Genomic DNA, 18,478 nt, shown 5'->3' with positions numbered 1-18,478 from the left:
GTTTTCAGTACTTGATTTCTGCTTTTAGAAAAATTAAGGACACATACAGTCATGGGAGGCTGTCTGACATCTGATTGGAGCTCTCCTGTGCTTGTTCCAGTGACTGTCAGATCCTGGGGGAGCTCCCCAGGTGGCTCTCTGCAGGAGGCCCTCCTGCCTCTCCTGAAGGGCCTTGTTGGCCAGCATGGGGGCGGGGCCTTCTCCCCATTTGGTGGGAGGTTTGCTGACTTTCCTCCCCTAGAAGGGAGAGAGGAGAGTGCATGGGCAGTTTAACTTTACCTGCTTTATCATCTAGAGGTCATCTAAAACGTTTGTTTCCCTCGAAATTCTTTAAGTATGTGAATCCAAGTTTTTTTCTAAGCTGCTTTTTGGATAGTGATATAAAATTTGACTGCTCTACCCAACAAGCATTCATTGGCATACTTCCAGCCCATGTTCAGTTAGTGAAGAGGACATTTCTTTTTTGGGCTGTAACTCACTGTTTTTCTGGTGTTTATAAAGTAAAGGGTTTTTTCCCTTTTCACTTCTCCCCTCTGCGTGAGCAGTAGTTCTTAGGCTCTAAGTTATTGCTGGCTTGGCTGATGCAGTCATAATAGTCCTTTCTCTTTAGGCTGAAATGATTACTGTGGAAAAGAATGTGGCACTGTCCATATTGTCCTAACTGGACCGTTGTCTTCTGGAGAGCCAGCTCAGTTTGGTCACATGAGCTGCGGTCTCAGCCACCCCTTTACTGAGCCTCCTTGTGATGGCTGTGGTACCCTTTTCCCCAGCAGGAAGATGGAGATATTTCCAAACTCATGGTCCGTACGCACAGGGAAACTAGAGCCAGCTAATCAAGGCTTGCAAAGTAGTTCACACACTTAGTGTTTGTGTGAATCATACGGTGACCCCCTGGCACTCACTTCAGGATGCCTAGAAATCACTATGGGGGCTTGTACAGGTGTCACATCCCCTCAGGGCTGCCCCCAATTTACTGTGTGTCTGGAGTTTTGAACAGTCTGCCCAGGAGATTCTGGTTTATCTACCCTTCCCACAGCTCTTCCTGTCATCTGCCTTGAGAAAAATGGAGTACATGTGAAGTCGCTGGAGACTGCCAGACACGGATAGATTGAGCTGCTGTCTGGAGTGAAGATCTTCAATTCGCCCAGTACTGTTTGTTGATTTTGCGTGGATTGTCGCAGTCAGCGTTGGTTGACCTGTGACTGTTAGGTTTTGGGAGGAGGGAGAGACAATTGTTGCTGTTCCCTTATAGCTGGTCTTGATCCCTGATAATGATCCCTGATCCCTGAAAAGCCACTATCAAAATCGCCTTAGGGATTTGGTGAGGGATTTGGGGTAGACCACGATGGATAGGACCTGGCCCCCACGCCTTGCTGTCACAGAAGCACAGTGGCTGAGAGACTCATGGCTTTGACCAGGGACCCGCCTGGGCTGCTGGGAACCATGGGAAGCCTCCTCTTCTCCTATGACTGGGAACTCTAGGTTTGGAAGGAATGTCCCCACCCAGCTCTGCAGGCCCTTAGAGCACATTTTTATGGAATTTTTCTTGCCTCCAGGGGCATCACTCTAGCCTTGGAATTTTTTGTTTGTTTAGGTTTTTTCTATTTGCTGTTTTCTTCAATCTATTTCCAGTCTCCACTGTGTTTCGAATTTTGATTGTGTTTCAAATACGCCAGAATTTTTCTTCCCCAGCTTGTCCCCTGCAGATGTAGTGATCCAGCTGTTACTCTGTTGTCACCATTATAAGCCACTCTCGACAAAGAGCGATGATCCCAGGCTTTGACTGGGGTGCCTGCATTTTGAGGAGTGATGAGCCTCCCTGGGAAGGACGCAGCTCCTTGGTCAGCCTGGGGCTGTGGGTCAGGCGTGAGTGAGGAGAGCCTGGTTGGCGTCCCTGCACTTCTACCTGAGGCTCTGCGTAGGCCCAGGCTCTATATGTTTGTTGTTTGGCTGTTGCTGGCTTTCTTCCTCTCAGGGTACTTGTTGCACGGGGCTTGCTGTTACAAATGACGAAAGCACACACTGCTGTGGGTTACACAATGACCGCATTGGCTCATGCAGCTGAGGAGTGCAGAGGGTAAATGGCTTCAGGCGTAGGTGGACCTAGAGGTTCAAATGATGTCCTGTCTTGCTCCTTCTCCATCTCTTGGCTCCTTGCTTGCTTCTGTGTAGGCTTCAGACTTAGGTAAACCCTGGCTCTGTGGTGGCTTCCAGCCCCTACCAACCCTGCTGCTTTCCCAGTAGTTTCAGGGCCCGTCCAGAGAGGTCTCTAGTGGCCCGGTCTGGATTGTCAACCCGCCCCTGATCTAGCCACCATGGCTGGGGGCCCATGGTGCTCTGATTAACTGGACCTGGGCTGGGCTGGGCCTACTCCTGGCCGCTTCCCCCACCAAAGACGGAGGCTCTTTCTGAGATAAGGGGATATGGGTATTGCACAGGCAGAAACAATGCTGGACATGAAATATTCTTTGGCTTAAAGAACTTTCCCTAGTACTGGGGACTGACTGTAGAAAAGTGAGAGTCCCCTTTCATACTGAACAGACTGGCTTTGATGTGGAGTCTCCGAAGCTCCCAAAGGCCTTTTGGGAGTCCCAACAGAAATGTATATTGGCCACGGTGAGACTTTCCAGGCCAGCTGATATGTTCAGTTTCTTTGCCCGTGGTTTGATTTTATTGACTCGGTGTGGCTACCAGTGGTTTTCTCATGTGCATCAGAAACACTGATTCTTTTTTCTTTTTAATTTTTTTTTTTAAAGATTGGCAGCTGAGCTAACATCTGTTGCCAATCTTTTTTTTTCTTCCTTCTTCTTCTCCTCCTCCCCAAAGCCCCCCAGTACCTAGTTTCACATTCTAGCTGTAGGTCCTTGTGGTTGTGCTATGTGGGACGCCACCTCAGCATGGCTTGATAAGCAGTGCCATGTCTGCACCCAGGATCCAAACCGGCAAACCCCTGGGCCGCTGAAGTGGAGCGCGAGAACTCAACCACTCGGCTACAGGGCTGGCCCCAGAAACCTTGATTCTTAACAAAGTGAATTTTTAATTAGTACAGTTTCAAAACAGGCTCTTCAAGGCTGAGGCTGGAGTGGGGAGGTATGGTGGAGGTTGTGGTGGTTGGGAGTCCCTGCTCACCTCATTCAGGAAAATAAGTGGATGTCCTCTGGCTCCTGTTCCAGCTGCTTTGGCAGGTGCAGAAAGATTTGTTTGCCTTGAATAGTAAATCTCAACTTGAAGTCTTTTTGCTGTCTCCATTCAAAAATATTTAAAGTTGTACCGATTATACAAACTCATGTGCTTCATTTACCACTTACCGTAAAGTAGTTCTAAGTAATATCTGGCAGTAGAACTAGATTTCTAAAGGCATTTCTAGTTACTGATGTTCTAATGGTGTTTGTCCCTTTAGCTGTCAGTGTTTAGCTTTTGAAAACGAGTCCTCCTACTTTTTTTTGGGGCTATCTTGGTCTAAACGTTTAGCAAAGTTTGTTTTTCCTCCCTATTTTGACAACCTCCCCCTCCCCCTCACCCACGTCTTCCCCATATCTGGCTTGGAGGTCCTTAATAAACGATTGGATGTTTGTGAACTGACCACAGTTCCCCAGACTTGAGTGAAGAGCCCAGAAGGTAACAAATGCTCCTGTTTTAGTTGCTTTTGCATGTGCATTAGTTCAGGCTCAGCAAGCTGGAAGCGGAAGAAAACTGGCAAATTGAGAAGGAAAGTTTGGAAAGTGGAGCGTGCAAACTATTCAAAAAGGAGTGAGAACGAAACAAAACTCAGGTTCTAGAAATAACAGGATGTCTACTTGAGGATGGTGTGTGTTTGGGGCTTGCTTTTAGGAGGGAGCGCCTGGTGGATTTTTGCTGGGAGGGGAAAGGTTTAAGTGTTTACAGCTAAATCCTGAGGTTGAGGGGGAGAGGTTTAAAATGGGAAAAGCTAGGTCTGAGGTCCACATAGGCAGGCGCAACTGAGCCACAGAGGTCCACATCTTTAAGTGGAGCAACCTGGGACATCTTGTGCCCAGGCTGTCACTGCTGTGGTTTTGCAGCCCCCCCTCCTGTGGCCAGGTTCTCTCATGGCTGGAATTGGCAGTTCCCGTCTGCAAAGTCTCAGGTGAGGTGTGTAACTCAGTTGACTTTGAAAATGGTTTCTCGAAGGCACATTTGCTGTCCTTTGTCCTGTCATGAATTTCTCATTCTCAGATCTCACCCTTCTCACCATTTGCCTGTCCTGAAAGCTGTTCTTGTCTATAGCTTTTAAGAAAATAGCAGGCAGCCATTCAAATTAATATAGACTTTACATGTCTTTTCTGACTATAACAAATATTTCATTAGCTTTTTCCTTCTTGAAGCCTAAATGTTTCAAAGAGACTGCCAACAGATATCTTTACAAGTTGAGCCTGTTAGAGAAAGCCCCCACCTTGGTCTACAGCCCCTCTTTCTAAATTGTTTGGCATTCCTTTCCCAGCCTTTGCCCAGAGGTACCTGGGCCCTCTCCTCTGCTTCTCCCTTCGGAGGACACCGAGTCCAGCCGTTCTGGTCCACTCCCCAAGGCAGCCAGGCTAGAGGAGGGGCAGCAGAGCCTAGCACATCATTTCTCCCTCAGGAAATGGTGGGTTTTGTCGTTATATTTTCAACTGTTTGAGGCCTTTTTAGCAGGACCATTTGCTCTCTTGCTTAATCGATGCTGCTTCCTGACCTGGAGGAAGGTGCCCCAGGGTTTCTTCAGTGTTGGATCCCAGCTCTCCCTGCTTCTCCAAGAAGCAGGACAGTCACACCTGCTGTGCATCAAATGGAATGACAAATGGAAGTGCCTGGTGGTCCCTGGCACATCGTAAGGCCCCTGGGCATTGTGTCCATCCAAATGTTACTACTGATTTTGACAAATATTTGCACTTTAAGCTGGGAGATGCTCATTAAAAATCAAAGTGTTCTTTTTTCCTTTTCAGGCACATCCCACCTCTGCTAGCAGTGAATGAAAAACCTAATTAAATTGAATGTGTGGGTCACTGTGAAAGTTTTTATCCCTGGTCCTTCTACAGCTTTGGAGGATTTGTGAGAGCTGGCCAGATCAGTGGAGAGGCAGAATAGGCCTGCCTTCAGCTGAAGCCCCTCCTGTGGTTTCAGCTGGAGGCAGAGTTCTTGGTGTATTTGAGGGTGGAGAGAAGGCCCTTTTGGCTGGAGCACATGTATTGATTGTCACCAGGATGAAATTTTATGAGCTGCCTTTTTCTTATTTGTATGGGTACATGTGATGAGTGATCATTGCGTTTCCTGTTGCTTTTCCTGCTCCTGACACCTTTTTTTTACTTTTTCTTTTGATGTGTCCGTTGCCTGTCTGAGGCTATATGTGAGGAAGGTGGGAGCTGTCCGTTGTTTTTCTAGCAGAAGCAGCGCAGCAGCTTGGAGAGTAAGGACCCCTGCAAGAGGAGAGAGGACGGTCCTAGCTGGTTGACCTTAGTCAGCTGACCTCATAACTCCAGGCCTCAAGTTCCTCATCTGTACCGTGGGAAGAATAATCATTCCCCAGAAGGTTTCGTAAGCGTTACGTGGGACAGCCTGGCGTGAGGCTGCCACAGCTGCTTCACAGGCCAGACGAGCCCAGCAGGCAATAGCTGGGGATGTGGGTGGGGGATGGTAGGACAGTGGGTAGTGTGGCCAGACCCCAGCTGTGCTGCTCTATCTTCGGCAGTCCCTGGCGTCTTCTGGGCCTGTTTTCTCACCTTGAGGAATAACCTGTGTCACCACTTCCCTTCCACCTGCTCAGGTCTCCTCAGCTTTGAAGACCATACTGAGGGTTATTTCTGGCAGAAAGTCCTTTTTGTGCCTGTGTTTGCAATCCCAACAGCCAGCTAGGTTGGTTGTTCTAGCTTTGCATCCTTAGATCCCCTGTGCTCACCTCTGTCCCCTGCCAGACTGTGGCCTTCCTCAGGACAGGGACACAGTTTTTAATCTGTTTCATAAATCTATTCAGTAACATTTATATCTGTGTCAGGCACAGCGCTAGGTGCTGGGTGCTCATTGGTAAGCAAGCCATATGGGGGTCCCCAAACTCGTGGAGCAGAGCCCACTCTTGGAGACGTGGACTTCACTTGAGCTCGGACAGTGTTTCTGCTCTGGAGAGACGGGTAGAAGTGTTCGTGCTTGTAGGGCTGAGTGGACCAGCTAATGTGTAACCCTGAGCCTCAGTTTTCTCCTCTGTGAAATGAGGGGATTGGGCCAGAACCAGATTATTTCTAAGGGTGTGTGATACAGCTCAGGCCAGGTGCTGGAGACTTTTGAAAGCCCAGTGGAGGGCCTTACCCGTGCTCTAGAAGAATAGTTGGAAACTTTTACAAAAAGTCGGGAGAAAAGCAGTGCTCACAGAGAATTCCCTGGGCAGCTAGAATCTTAGAATCATGGTGGACCAAAGCCCAAGGTGAAGCAATTTTAAAGGTGTAGATAGGCATTTTTGGGTTACGATATACTGAAATGAGAGGCTTTCTTGCTCCCAGAGGTAATGTAAAATCTGTTAGGACTGACCTTTCCAAACTTTATGATTCTTTTGTAGCTGGCTTTTGCCACGCAGTGAAAATACAATCCATAGAAGAGCCATTCCAGAGGAAGTGTTTTGAAAACAGAACAATAGTCATACTGTTTACTTCTCTTCCAATGGCTTAAAGTTGAGTTTACATTTTATTTACTTTTAAAATTTTATTCATTATTAACTTGTAATATTGAGCTTATCTTAGTCTTGAAAGAAAGTTGGACTCTCTCTCATCCTAGGGAGGCTGGAGTGTGTTTACTCACTGCCCCTTGACAGACCTCAATGCCTCTGTTCACAAAATGTCTAAGCCAGAGCCTCCTTCTGTCTTGGAGGAGCTGATGGCGCAGTGAGTGCTTCTCTTTCTTTCTCTAGGTCATGGCTTCCGGCTTCCTGGACCTGAGGCTCCCACGGAGGAAATGACTGTCAGGGATCTTGCTCCAGATGTGTTAGAGACTGAACTTTGCATGGTGTGATCTTGCCCAGGACAGGAAATTTTCTCTCTTTGAAGGGCTGTACATTTGTAACAAAGAAAATTAAAGATGACGACCTCGTCTATCAGACGCCAGATGAAAAACATTGTGAACAATTACTCAGAAGCTGAAATAAAAGTCCGAGAAGCCACTTCCAATGACCCGTGGGGCCCTTCCAGCTCTCTGATGACTGAGATCGCTGACCTGACCTACAATGTGGTGGCCTTCTCAGAGATCATGAGCATGGTGTGGAAGCGGCTCAATGACCATGGCAAGAACTGGCGGCATGTGTACAAGGCGCTGACGCTGCTGGACTACCTCATCAAGACCGGCTCCGAGCGCGTGGCCCAGCAGTGCCGCGAGAACATCTTCGCCATCCAGACCCTGAAGGACTTCCAGTATATCGACCGTGATGGCAAGGACCAGGGCATCAACGTGCGTGAGAAGTCAAAGCAGCTGGTGGCCCTCCTCAAGGATGAGGAGCGTCTGAAGGCTGAGAGGGCCCAGGCTCTCAAAACCAAAGAGCGCATGGCCCAGGTCGCCACCGGCATGGGCAGCAACCAGATCACTTTCGGCCGTGGCTCCAGCCAGCCCAACCTCTCCACCAGCTACTCGGAGCAGGAGTATGGCAAGGCTGGGGGCTCGCCGGCCTCCTACCATGGCTGTGAGTAGTGGAAGCGCTCCCCTGCCCCTTGCCAGAGTGCGCTGGGTACAGATGCAACAGCGCTTGGCCACGGGTAGCGTGGGTGCCCTTGGGCTGAGTGAGATCTTACATCTATCCTCTGTTCTCAGCTTTTGGCAGCCCAGACAACAATGCCCTTGGGCTACATCGAGTTACAGTTACTAAGGGGCTTTCAGCCCCTCGGCTGCTCTGGTTTGAGGGTCTCGAGAGTCTCTCGCTACTGTGTGATCTGGTTCTGTACACCTGGGCAGGGCTGGCCCCTGGGGAAAAGGCAGGCCTAGGGGCAGATCTTGTCTGCCTCCTCCTCATGGAAGGGCTGGAGCCAAGGGATTGGCCTGCTGCACAAACAGTGGGGAGTTGACTGTATTTGGTAGTTAGGAGGAAACGAATGCTCTTTCTGGATAGTCTTGTTTCTTTCATCTCACATTAAGTGGTTTTCTAATGACTGGGCTGCAGGTCTCCTGACTGGCTCAGTGTATTTTCTCAGCATCAAGGAGGGTAAGATGGTATGTCTCTGTCGCACGTGAAGAAGGAGAAGGCAAAAACCTCTGCAGGTGTCAGTGTGGGCAAGGCCTCCTTTCCCAACATGCGGATGAAAGTTCTTGGTTATTTGGTGGCATGGGTGGGTCTATGCTAGGTGTGCTGCTCTGTTTTCTCGTTTTGCATCTCGGATTACTCTGGGTCTTTTCCCAACGTTTAGAAGAGATTTCAGGGAACAGAAGTGGAGTTCAGGGCATGATGGAATCTGGTCTCTGTGAGCTGTGTTGGCATCCTGGCCATTCACTGAAAGTGGTCCCAGGAATGGCACCCCTCTACTTTCACAGTATGCTGTTGAGATAGGTAGCCCTGGTGGCCTGCAGGGGTTGGGTGGGGTGGGTGATGCAGAAATTGTATTTTCTGGCTGTAATAAAAACAGAAGTTCAAGTCCCCATACCCTTTCTTTTTGGAATCAGTAACACTATGTCAGCATAACAGAAAACTTTTTTCTTTCTTTTTTTAAAGGACATTGTTTGTAGTTTGGCAAACCCCTGTCAACCCTTGCTTATTAGTCAGTGCTTCTGTTACCAGACCACTTACTCAGGTTTCCTGCTTTTGCAGGTTTCAATTTGACTTTGTGCTGCCACCAGCAGTATTTGTACTGCAGCATTTTGAGAAATGTGTCAAATAGGAGATTTGCATAGTAAAGTCAGACTCCCCCCCCCCGGGAATTCTAAATTATTATCAAGCTTGGAGAGATTAGTGTTTTATTGTCCTATTTCTAGTTATTGTTGTTTTCCCCACTTAGTTAGAACTGTTCCACTTAAGCAAAGGTTGTGACCTTAATGAAACCACTCGGAACAAATGGAGCCCGTGTCTCCAGAGGTCTCCCTATGGGCTAGGTTTCATCAGAAAATGAAGGTTGCCCTTTAAGAAATGAAGTTGTTGTTTTTCTGTCAAGGAGCCTCTTTCCATCCTCCAGAAAGGCCCTCTGAATTGAGTTGGTCTCAAGCCACCTTGACTTCCCCTTTGGGAAGTGACTGTGGCTGTACTATATGGCCATGGGAGCTGTTCTTCTCTCGACATGTGTTTTGCAGTCATTCTTCTCAAGAGGCCAGAGGATAGAAAGCGAGGAGCTGAAATAGGGTCCATCTCATCAGTAGTCTGTGGGACGTTCCGGTGCTGGGAGAGGCGGTGAAGGTGCAGGAGCTTGGGGGTCTGGGTCGGGCACCCAGTCACACGTCCTGCCAGCCTTCCACTGGCCTGATCGATGCTGCCATGCTCCCAGCTCTAACAGCTTCTGGTTCCCTCAGACGTTGAGCTTCAGCTGCATGTTCAGGTTAGAATGTGGTCAGCTGGCTATTCACCATCTCTGAGCCTATGGGGCGTTGGCCTCACCCGCACCTCTGCCGCTCCCTCTCCCTCTAATGGCATGTCTTTCTCTGTGTGTATGTGTGTGTGTCCCTGCCCGACAGCACCCGAGGCCTCACTGTGCCCCCAGCACCGCACAGCAGCCCCGCTGGGTCAGAGTGAGGAGCTGCAGCCACTGAGCCAGCGCCACCCCTTCCTGCCGCACCTGGGGCTGGCCTCCCGCCCAAATGGCGACTGGTCCCAGCCCTGCCTCACTTGTGACCGCGCAGCCCGAGGTGGGACGGCGGTTTGCTTTTCTCCTTCCTAGAAATGCTGGGCTGCTTGCTGGGGGTGTGCTTGTTGTGTCAGTACAGCCAACTCTCTCCCTGTCTCCTTCTGGGCCTCATGGTCCAACCTCCAGTGGCCCCAGAGCCCCTGTCTTCCTCCCTCCCTAGGAGCTCATGGCCTAGCCATGCTCCCCTCACGCCATCACGCGTCACTGCCAGAAGTTCTGCTGAAGGGCTAATAGGGGAGCTGCTGTTTGGGGGAGGCGTGGGGTGATTGTCCCCCTGCCCTGAAAATCGAAGGGGCTCCACTGTCTGCCAGACCCAGGCGTGGCGGAGGACTGAGCCAGAAGCGTGGGCAGCCCTGAGGGCCTCAGGGGACAGTTGCTGGAGGCCACCGTCCTTGATGCAGTGACAATACCTCGCTGAGGACAGGATGGGCTTGTTTTTGCTTCTCAATTAACTGCCGTCCTTCCTGAAATCCCCATCACCGTGGTAAACAGAGAGTTAGCTGTACTGTCAATTCTAGGTCACAGTGTTTGAAGATACCTAATTGAATGGGTAACTAAAAATGGGGCTTCTCTTTTGGCTAATTAATAATGTATCCTGGTCAGTCTACAACTGTTGCAGATTAAACTGAAAACAGATTTTTCACTGTTGTCTGTGAGAAAATGCTCTCAGTCTAATCTACCTTCAGTCCCAAGTGGGGCCCCGCCACAGAGCAGAAAGCCGCCTGCTCTCTTCTGCTCTTACTAGAAGGGGCACCAGCGGAGAGCCTTTTTGCGACTTCCCGATAAGGTGGCCAGCCTTTATCCAGCCCTGGAAACGGTTACTGTTCATTCATGCCTCATTAATATTACAGCTTGTCTGACTTGGGGATTTGTGTGATCACTCTGTTTAGCTCTGGGAGATTTTCCTTCATCCTCCTTTAACGGTTTATACAGGATTTTGTAAGGAGGGCCAGCTTTGCACCTCAGAGAATGCAAAAGGTCAGAGTGTGTTTGAAGGATCACCCGGAGGCGTTTGAGTTACGTGCCCGTTTCTCCCACCAGATCTTCCGGGCCTCTTCCCGCAGGTTCCCAGGGATCCCCAGAATTCCAGGAGCTCCCTTTGTGTTTTTCCCATGTTCTACCTATCCAGTAACTGGTAAGGTCTGTTTTGAGTCTGGGTGATTAACTGTGTTCACCTGGCCCTCTAGCTTTCCTGGTGGCAGGCAGGCTTTCCTGAGACATTTGTATGTTAAAATCAGGCTGAGCCGCCTCAGCAGTGCTGCCTGCTGCTCCCACTGTGGCCAGGACCAGGTGCCCTGCCTAAGCAGGTCGGTCTTGGTCTATCTTGCCCATTCAGTTCCCTCTGCTTGGCTGCCTCCCCTGCACACACACATCTGACAAGTTGCTCAAGATATAGACCCCATGTGGATTTCTTTTCTCCTTCAGCTCTGGTAGAAATTAAGGATAAAAATGAGTTTTGGGTTTTTTGGGAGAATTTCTCCTGGCCCAAGTGAGTTTTGGACAAACAGGTGTCACACGGTGTCATGTTTCATCCTGTAACCTTTTCGTGTGTGCATTCTTCTCCATATCTCACACCCTCCCCATCATGGGGAGCTGTCTGGGGGCAGGACCTGTCCCATGACTCCTTTCTGTTTTTTTCTTAGCACCTAACAAAGTATTAAGTGTAAGGTAGGTTCTTAATATGTGCACATCTGGGGCTGGCCCGGTTGCGCAGTGGTTAAGTTTGCACGCTCCACTTTGGTGGCCCAGGGTTTGCCGGTTTGGATCCCAGGTGTGGACCTACCCACCACTTATCAAGCTGTGCTGGGGCAGGCGTCCCACATATAAAGTAGAGGAAGATGGGCATGGATGTTAGTTCAGGGCCAGTCTTCCTCAGCAAAAAAGAGGAGGATTGGCAGTGGATATTGGCTCAGGGCTAATCTTCCTCAAAAAAAAAAAAAGTGCACATCTGCAGATTTGCTTTGAAGATACCAGCTTGGAATCCAGCAGAGGAGAAGTCAGTCAGACTGACACCAGCCATTCAGAAAATGGTCTCGTGAAATTCAGGCTATGGTTCAGGGGAGACATTTGTGAGGGGCACACTTAGGACCCCAGAACCTGCAGGGGAGGCGTGGTGGGCACAGGTGCAGACTCAGGGTAGGGGGCGAGTGGAGGCAGATGGCTGAGAAGGCCCTGGCCCCTTTATGGGGGAGCAGGCCTGGCCGGGAGGTTATGGCCCGCAGTGTGCATGAGGTTTGAGAAGAGCTTCTTTGACGTAGCGTACGCATTTGATCCTCCCTGTGCCTCCTCCGTCCCTCTCACTTCCACATACATCTGTGGATCTGACCTTGGAAGCCTCTCAGATTCTGTCCTTCATCTCTACTTGCATGGCCTCAATTCAGTGCCAGCTTTCTGATTGGCTTCCTGGCTATTAGGCTCTCCCATTCTTATCTACCCTCCATCTTTATGAATGATACCCTGAGCCCGGGGCTCAGAAAGCTCCTCTGGCTCCCAGCAGTCCCTGCACTGTTCACCCCAGAGCCTTTGACATGGCGGACAGCTCCCTTCCCTGCTGGTCCTTGGTTCTCTGCCAGCTCAGGGCTGTGAAGTCTGCCTCGGGGCACTGCTTTTGGGTTCGCTCTGTGAAGCCTGCCCTAGCTCCGCTCTGGCTCCCACATTCCCTTGTTCACTCTACAAGTGTGTGTTGAGTTCCCGTTGTGTGCCAGCACTGTGCTAAGCACAAAGCAGAGCCCCCTGCCACTACTAATGGGAAGAGAGATAATAGATGTGGGACATTATACAGCATGTAATGTAATGAGTGCTCTAGCAGACAGCAAACAAAACCAGGACAACCCAGCTGAGTATGAGGAGCAGGAGGGTGGTCTGCAGGGCTAAGGAGGGTGTCAGAACAAGCCTTGTTGAGAAGGTGATGTCGGAGCAAGGATTGAAGGAGGAGGAGGAGGGAGCTGTGTGAAGGTCTGGAAGAGCATTCCAGGCAGAGGGCAGGAGCAGCTGTGCAAAGGTCCTGAGGTGCGAATGTGCTCAGAATGTTTGCGGAACAGGAAGGCAGCCGGTGTGGCCAGAGCTGAGTGAGGGTGAGTGGCGCATGAGGTGAGGGTGGGAGTGTGGCTGAGGGCAGGCGTGGAGAAGGTGTAGGACATGCTTCTCAGATTGCTTCTGGCAGGAAGCATTTCTCTCAGTTCCTAATCCATCTCAGGCTGATACTTTTGTATCAGTGTTTGGATGTTGTAGCAATGTCAGATGGCTAGAAAAGTTTCCAAATGCTCTCTCTCCCTATACTTGTCTGTCGTGGATCACACCCTAAGGAGACTGGTGTAGGGCCTTCTGGGTCATTGGAAGCCCTTTGGCTTTTACTCCGTGAGCTGGGGAGGCAGGGGAGGGTTTGGAACTGAGGAAGAGCTTGATCTGATTTAGGGATGAGAAGGCCTAAGAGGACCCTCTGGCTATGTATGGGGCAAGACAGGCCTGGGGAGACTAGTCAGGAGAGCACTGTCTTTATCCAGGTGGGAGATGATCGAGCCTGGACCTGATGGAACTGTGGAGGTCTGGGTACATTCTAAAGGAGAGCCAGCAGGACTTGTTGGAGGGCTGGATGGAGGTGAAAGGGGAGTTGAGGACAGCTTTGATGACGGCCACCTGAGCACCTGGGAGGTGGAGCTGCTGTCACCTGACATGGGGGTGGCTATGAGTGGAGCAGGTTTGAGCAGAGGTGGGGTTCCATTCTGGACATGTCGAAGTGTCTACTAGACGTGCAGGTGGAGGTGTGGAGAAGGTCTGAGAAGTCCAGGACTTGGGAGAGAATTCTGGGCAGGAGATGACTTCAGCTCTTTGGCCTCACCTGGCGCTTCTGTGTACTTTACCCTTTTGTGACCCCTGGTGCACCAGCTGCCCTCCCCACCCGAGGCTGAGTCTTTGGCGTGCCTGCGTTGGCTACCTTACGTGATCCTGGTGCTTAGGACTGCAGTGTGCGGGCGAAGCTGTGGGGCCCTGAGGAGGCCTCTCGGGTTGAGGGGTTGGGGTTTGCCTGAGACCACACAGACAGTGCAGCTGGCTTGGATGGAATGGGTGTGAACGGCCTTCCTGTTACCCCCACCCAGGGCCCTGTTCACCCTCCCACGTTCTGTAGGTCTGGTCACAACATCCAGTAGGCCATGGAGAAAGTGCAGAAGTTCTTGGGGTAGTGGGAACCCCCATCAGAGGGGCCACAGGAGGTTGGGAGAATCATCCCCATGAGTCAAGGTGGAGACCTGGAACATAAAGATTGCCGCTGTCCTTTGACCTGGAAGCTCTGAAGTCAGGGACGAGACCTCCCACTCTCCGCATCTCTGGGCCCTGGGTTGGTCTCCACCGAGGGAGGGCTGGTGAGAGAAGGAATGCCCAGCTCTCATTCTCAGCTCCCTTGGCTGCACTCCCTGAAGTGGTCTCTCAAGCCAGAGCTGCACTTGCCTTGCCTTGCTGTGGCGTGAATGTGTCCCATGTTGCTTGTTGCCTTGGGTTTCTGGGTGGGAGGTCAACTGCCAGCATTCTCGTTCTTAGGGAAAAAAAAGAAAGAAAAAAGAAGGAAGAAAGAGAATAGAAATCCTCATTGCCCTCTAATTCCCTTGGGTGAATCAGAACCAACCTAACGTCCCAGAAATGAAGTGGGCAGCAGTGGGTTTTGTATGGGGCAGGTGCATGGGGTGGGTGCCACTGCCTGCAGCCAGATCTTGGGCTGTCCTGATGGACACCGTCTCAGTGACACCTTCAGCACTCTGGCTGGTGCAAAGTGGCCTCTGTGGTGTGGCTAACGTATGCTTCCAGGGGAATGTCAGTGCTCCCATCAGGCCAGCCTTTCCTTGGGGCTGAGAGCTCCTTAGACAAGGGCTGCTCCTGCTCACATATCATAGACAGTGACTGACCAAGTGATTATACTAGAGATTATGACCATTTCATCTATTTGCCCTGCTTCACTCTAGAAAGGATTGGTATTGGCTTACAAAACACATGCAATACCAGAGGATTAAATAGATACCAGAAGAAATTGGGGCAAAAGGAAAATAAGGATAAGAAAATAAGATAAGACCAGGGTCATATACAACTGCTGGAGATGGAGCCAAAGATGGCTTTGAACTTCTCAGCCACCAACACCAAAGAGGACACTTTCTCTTTCGTTTCTGGACAAGAGTCCAGGATCCAGATGAAGCCCAGGGAGGCCAGGTGCAGAAGGAGGAGTGCTTAGGTTCACCCGGGGCTGAGCACTGCTGCTCCAGTGGCCGACTCAGTGTCAGGTTTTGTTCTGTTGAAGGCTTCCTCCTCCCTGTCCCTTCGCTTGTTGACCGGTAGCAGTGCCCTTTCAGAAAGTCAGAGTCAGCTGGCCATCCTCCACCCTTCAGCAGCTTGAAATCGATGTTGCCTATTCGGTTAGTCTCCTCCTGCTGACTGCTAATGGAAAGCTTAGTCCGGCTGTTAGCAGAGTAGCTGGCACCCTTCAGATGAGTTCACTCGGTGGCCTCCTTCTGCAGTTCTAACTGGTAAGTTTGGCATGGATGTGAAATAAGAAACTCTACTAGTTTTTTCATTATAAAAGTAGTGCGTGTCCATTCTTGATAGGGTAGAAAATACAAGAAGAAGACAGGAGTATCCTGTAATCTTATTACACAAAGACAACTGTTGTTCACATCTTGGTATTACTTCCTTCTGGACTTTTTTCCTAAGCATTTTGTCTTCCAGGGTTGCAGTTTATTGTAAATGCAACTTTGCATCCCTGGGTTTTGTCTCATAACATTGTAACAGAAGCATTTTCTCCATTCTTCCCCAATCCTGTGAACATTTTAACAGCTGCGCTCAGTGTTCCGCTGGGTGCAGTTCCTGACTTATCCTCGCCTGATGTGGGACAGTCAGTCGCTCCTCGTGTCCATACTGAGCAGCACAGCCATCTGCAGTGCTAGGGTCCTGGCTGCCTGGACTGAGCATGGGCGGTTTGGAGCCTGCAGTTGAGCGGTGTTGTTATGGCCGTCTGTCTGTGGGTGAAGCAAACAGGTTCTTAATCTGGAGAGGAATTGAAGGCCAGATCAAGACCCACATCCCCCAAAGGCAGCTGTACTGACGGATGTGGATCACAGGTCTGAATAGTGTTCCATGAAAGCAGAACGAATCTGATGTTTTATATTATGTAGATAATAGAACAACATTATACAAGTGTCATTTATAACCACATGACATTTCCAAAGCACATTTCTCAAATGGTTAGTGTGTTCATTTGTTCATTTTGTAAGCCTGTGTGTGGCAGGGCCAGCACTGAGCAGTAAGGGGCTCACGGTTGGCAGCTGAGGCCTTGCTCTCAGTGGGCTTCCAGTTCAGCAGAGGCAGACGTGTCAACAGTGTGCCAAGTGTAGTGCCTGGCAGGGGGCCGGGCAGGGGGTTCAGAGCTTCTGTGACCATTGAGCTGTTCTTACTCTGCACATAGTGGGATAGGGTGAGCAGAGGCCACGGCAGACCCTGTATAGTGGCTGCCCTTCAGCTGACTCCTTACCACCGGATCCCCAGGAGAAATAATAGAATTATGCAGTCTGATTTTTTCACCTCACTTTCTGTGTGCATTTTTCATGTTGCTACACAGTACACTTCATTTTAAAGGTTAACTCTTGGGTAGGTTACTAACTTCTGCAAGTTTAAGTCTTTTGACCTAGTCCTGATGGCTTAGCAGTTAAAGTTCAGTACTCACCACTTTGACGGCCTGGGTTTACTTCCCAGTCGTGGAACCACACCACCTGTCTGTTGGTTGCCATGCTGTGGTGGCGGCTCACACAGAAGAACTAGAAGGACCTACAACTAGAATACACATCCATGTACTGAGGCTTTGGGGAGGGGGACAAATGGTTTAATCTTTTAATCTGTAAAATGGCGCTAAGGATAGTACTCTTTCCTGGGTTATTGAGTAAATTACATACGCGAATACATGCACTGCGCACACTCTTTCCGAGGAAATGTTCCGTAAGTGGATCATTCATTATCATCGTTATGATCAGAGTGGTTTTCACCAGTGTAGATAATGTTGTGGTAAATGTCTTTGTGTGGAAAGTTTGCTTTTCTACGGATTTTTTAGGTTATGTCTTCAATGTAGAGTTCTCAGAAGTGAGATTAGTGGGAAAAGTGTATCAGCATCTTCTGTCTCTTGAAACATTGCAAATGCTTTCCAAACAGGTTGTGCCCATTTGCAGGTGCCCCAGCCATGAATGACCACTGCTCAGTTGATAGCCCCTAAGCCCAAAATGGGTACTGTAATTTTTAAGATCGTTACTAATTTAGTAGTTGGAAATTACTATCAGAACACTCATTTTAAAAGTGAGTTTCCTGTTTATAAACATTGCTCTAAGAAACTGCTGTAGGTGTTTAACTTCTTTAAATTTGTTTATTTATTGTTATTTTTTAAAGATTTTATTTTTCCTTTTTCTCCCAAATCCCCCTGGTACATAGTTGTATATTTTTAGTTGTGGGTCCTTCTAGTTGTGGCATGTGGGACGCCGCCTCAGCGTGGCTTGATGAGTGGTGCCATGTCCGCGCCCAGGATCCGAGCCAGCGAAACCATGGGCCGCCGAAGCAGAGTGTGTGACCTAAACCGCTTGGTCACAGGGCCGTCCCCTAAATTTCTGATTGAATTAAAAAAGAGGTAAATTCGGTCTTTGTTGAGGTTCGTGTCTTTCCCTGTGCCTGCTCACAAGTTTGGGTGCAGGTGGGCAGAGCCCCGTCCTCTCTCCCACACTCTGGCCTCGAGAGCTGTGGATGGCTCCCAGCTCCAATGGTGCCCTCACCGTGTTGCTCCATCCAGAGCGTGACTTCCACCGTGGACAAAGCAGCAGGAACCATGGGGACCCCTGGGAAAACAGCAATGAGAAAAAATTGCTTAATGTTTTGGACAAGCCCTCCCTTCGCCGCCTCCCATGCTGGTGATCTTGTGAGGGAGAGGGTTTAAGCTGTAGCCCAAAGAGAACAGCACAGACTTGCTCCTTTATTTCAGACAGAGGATGGGCTTTGAATCACGCAGACAAATAAAAGGACTGCCTTTTGTCTCTGCTCCACCCGCCTGCCCCCATTTCAGGCTCCACCCTTGTTCCAAGTAGGAACATGGCCGCTGCCCTCGCTCTGCCTCCTTCCCTGGGTTTCAGCTTCTGGTCTGTAAACTGAGGTGGCAGCACTAATATCTCAGGGTAGTGGTGACGAATGTGTGAGGTGAACCCTTGGAAGTCACAACCATTGTTTTCACTGGAAACTAAACTTGAAAATGAACCCACAGGTGTTTGAACTCCTGCTCTGTGCCTGGAACAAAGCCACTATGGCCCCTACCTGTGTAGAGATTGCCGCCAGGTTGGGGAGATGGCCTGACTGGATAGGTCAACAGTGCAGAGTGCATAAGTACTGATCATGAGGGGTGCAGGTGAGGGCCTCGAGGGGCCCTCTTTGTTAACGCTGCCTGAGTGCTTGCAGAGTGCCTGGCCTGCTAACAGGTGCCTGGGTGATGCCTGGGGGATGGGGGGGGGGAGGAGTGTGTGATGAATGAGGCCAATGAGAACCTCTGCCCTGTGGAACGTCCCGATGGCACGGTTGGGGAAGATGTGCTACAGAAGGTGGCACTGGAACTGACACTGAGGGGTGAGGACATGTTTCTTTTTCCATTTGAGGAACAGAAGGAGAGTGCACAGTCCGAAGGC

General features: G+C 49.9%; 1 protein-coding gene across 23 annotated transcripts in view; it reads left to right on the top strand.

The window, feature by feature from the left end:
* Positions 1–18,478, top strand: part of EPN2 (epsin 2) — a 79,192-nt gene that overhangs the window by 29,414 nt on the left and 31,300 nt on the right. For 11 of the 23 annotated variants that reach the window (XR_011523214.1, XR_011523217.1, XR_011523215.1 and 8 more), the window contains one exon: positions 6,890–7,651. The exons of 2 other annotated variants lie outside the window; for them this stretch is intronic. Coding sequence is in view for 17 of the 21 variants with exons in the window: in XM_070561163.1 (XP_070417264.1) it covers positions 7,057–7,651 (595 nt within the window). In the remaining 4 variants the exon portion in view is untranslated. Of the gene's footprint in view, positions 1–5,763; positions 5,848–6,541; positions 6,653–6,889; positions 7,652–9,621; positions 9,793–18,478 lie in introns of those variants that run through there. 10 more of the 23 variants (XR_011523213.1, XM_070561156.1, XM_070561162.1 and 7 more) reach the window with 4 other exon arrangements.

The sequence above is a fragment of the Equus przewalskii genome, chromosome 10, assembly GCF_037783145.1.
Source record: "Equus przewalskii isolate Varuska chromosome 10, EquPr2, whole genome shotgun sequence".
Lineage (NCBI taxonomy): Eukaryota > Metazoa > Chordata > Mammalia > Perissodactyla > Equidae > Equus > Equus przewalskii.
This window is presented reverse-complemented; position numbering and strand designations above follow the sequence as displayed.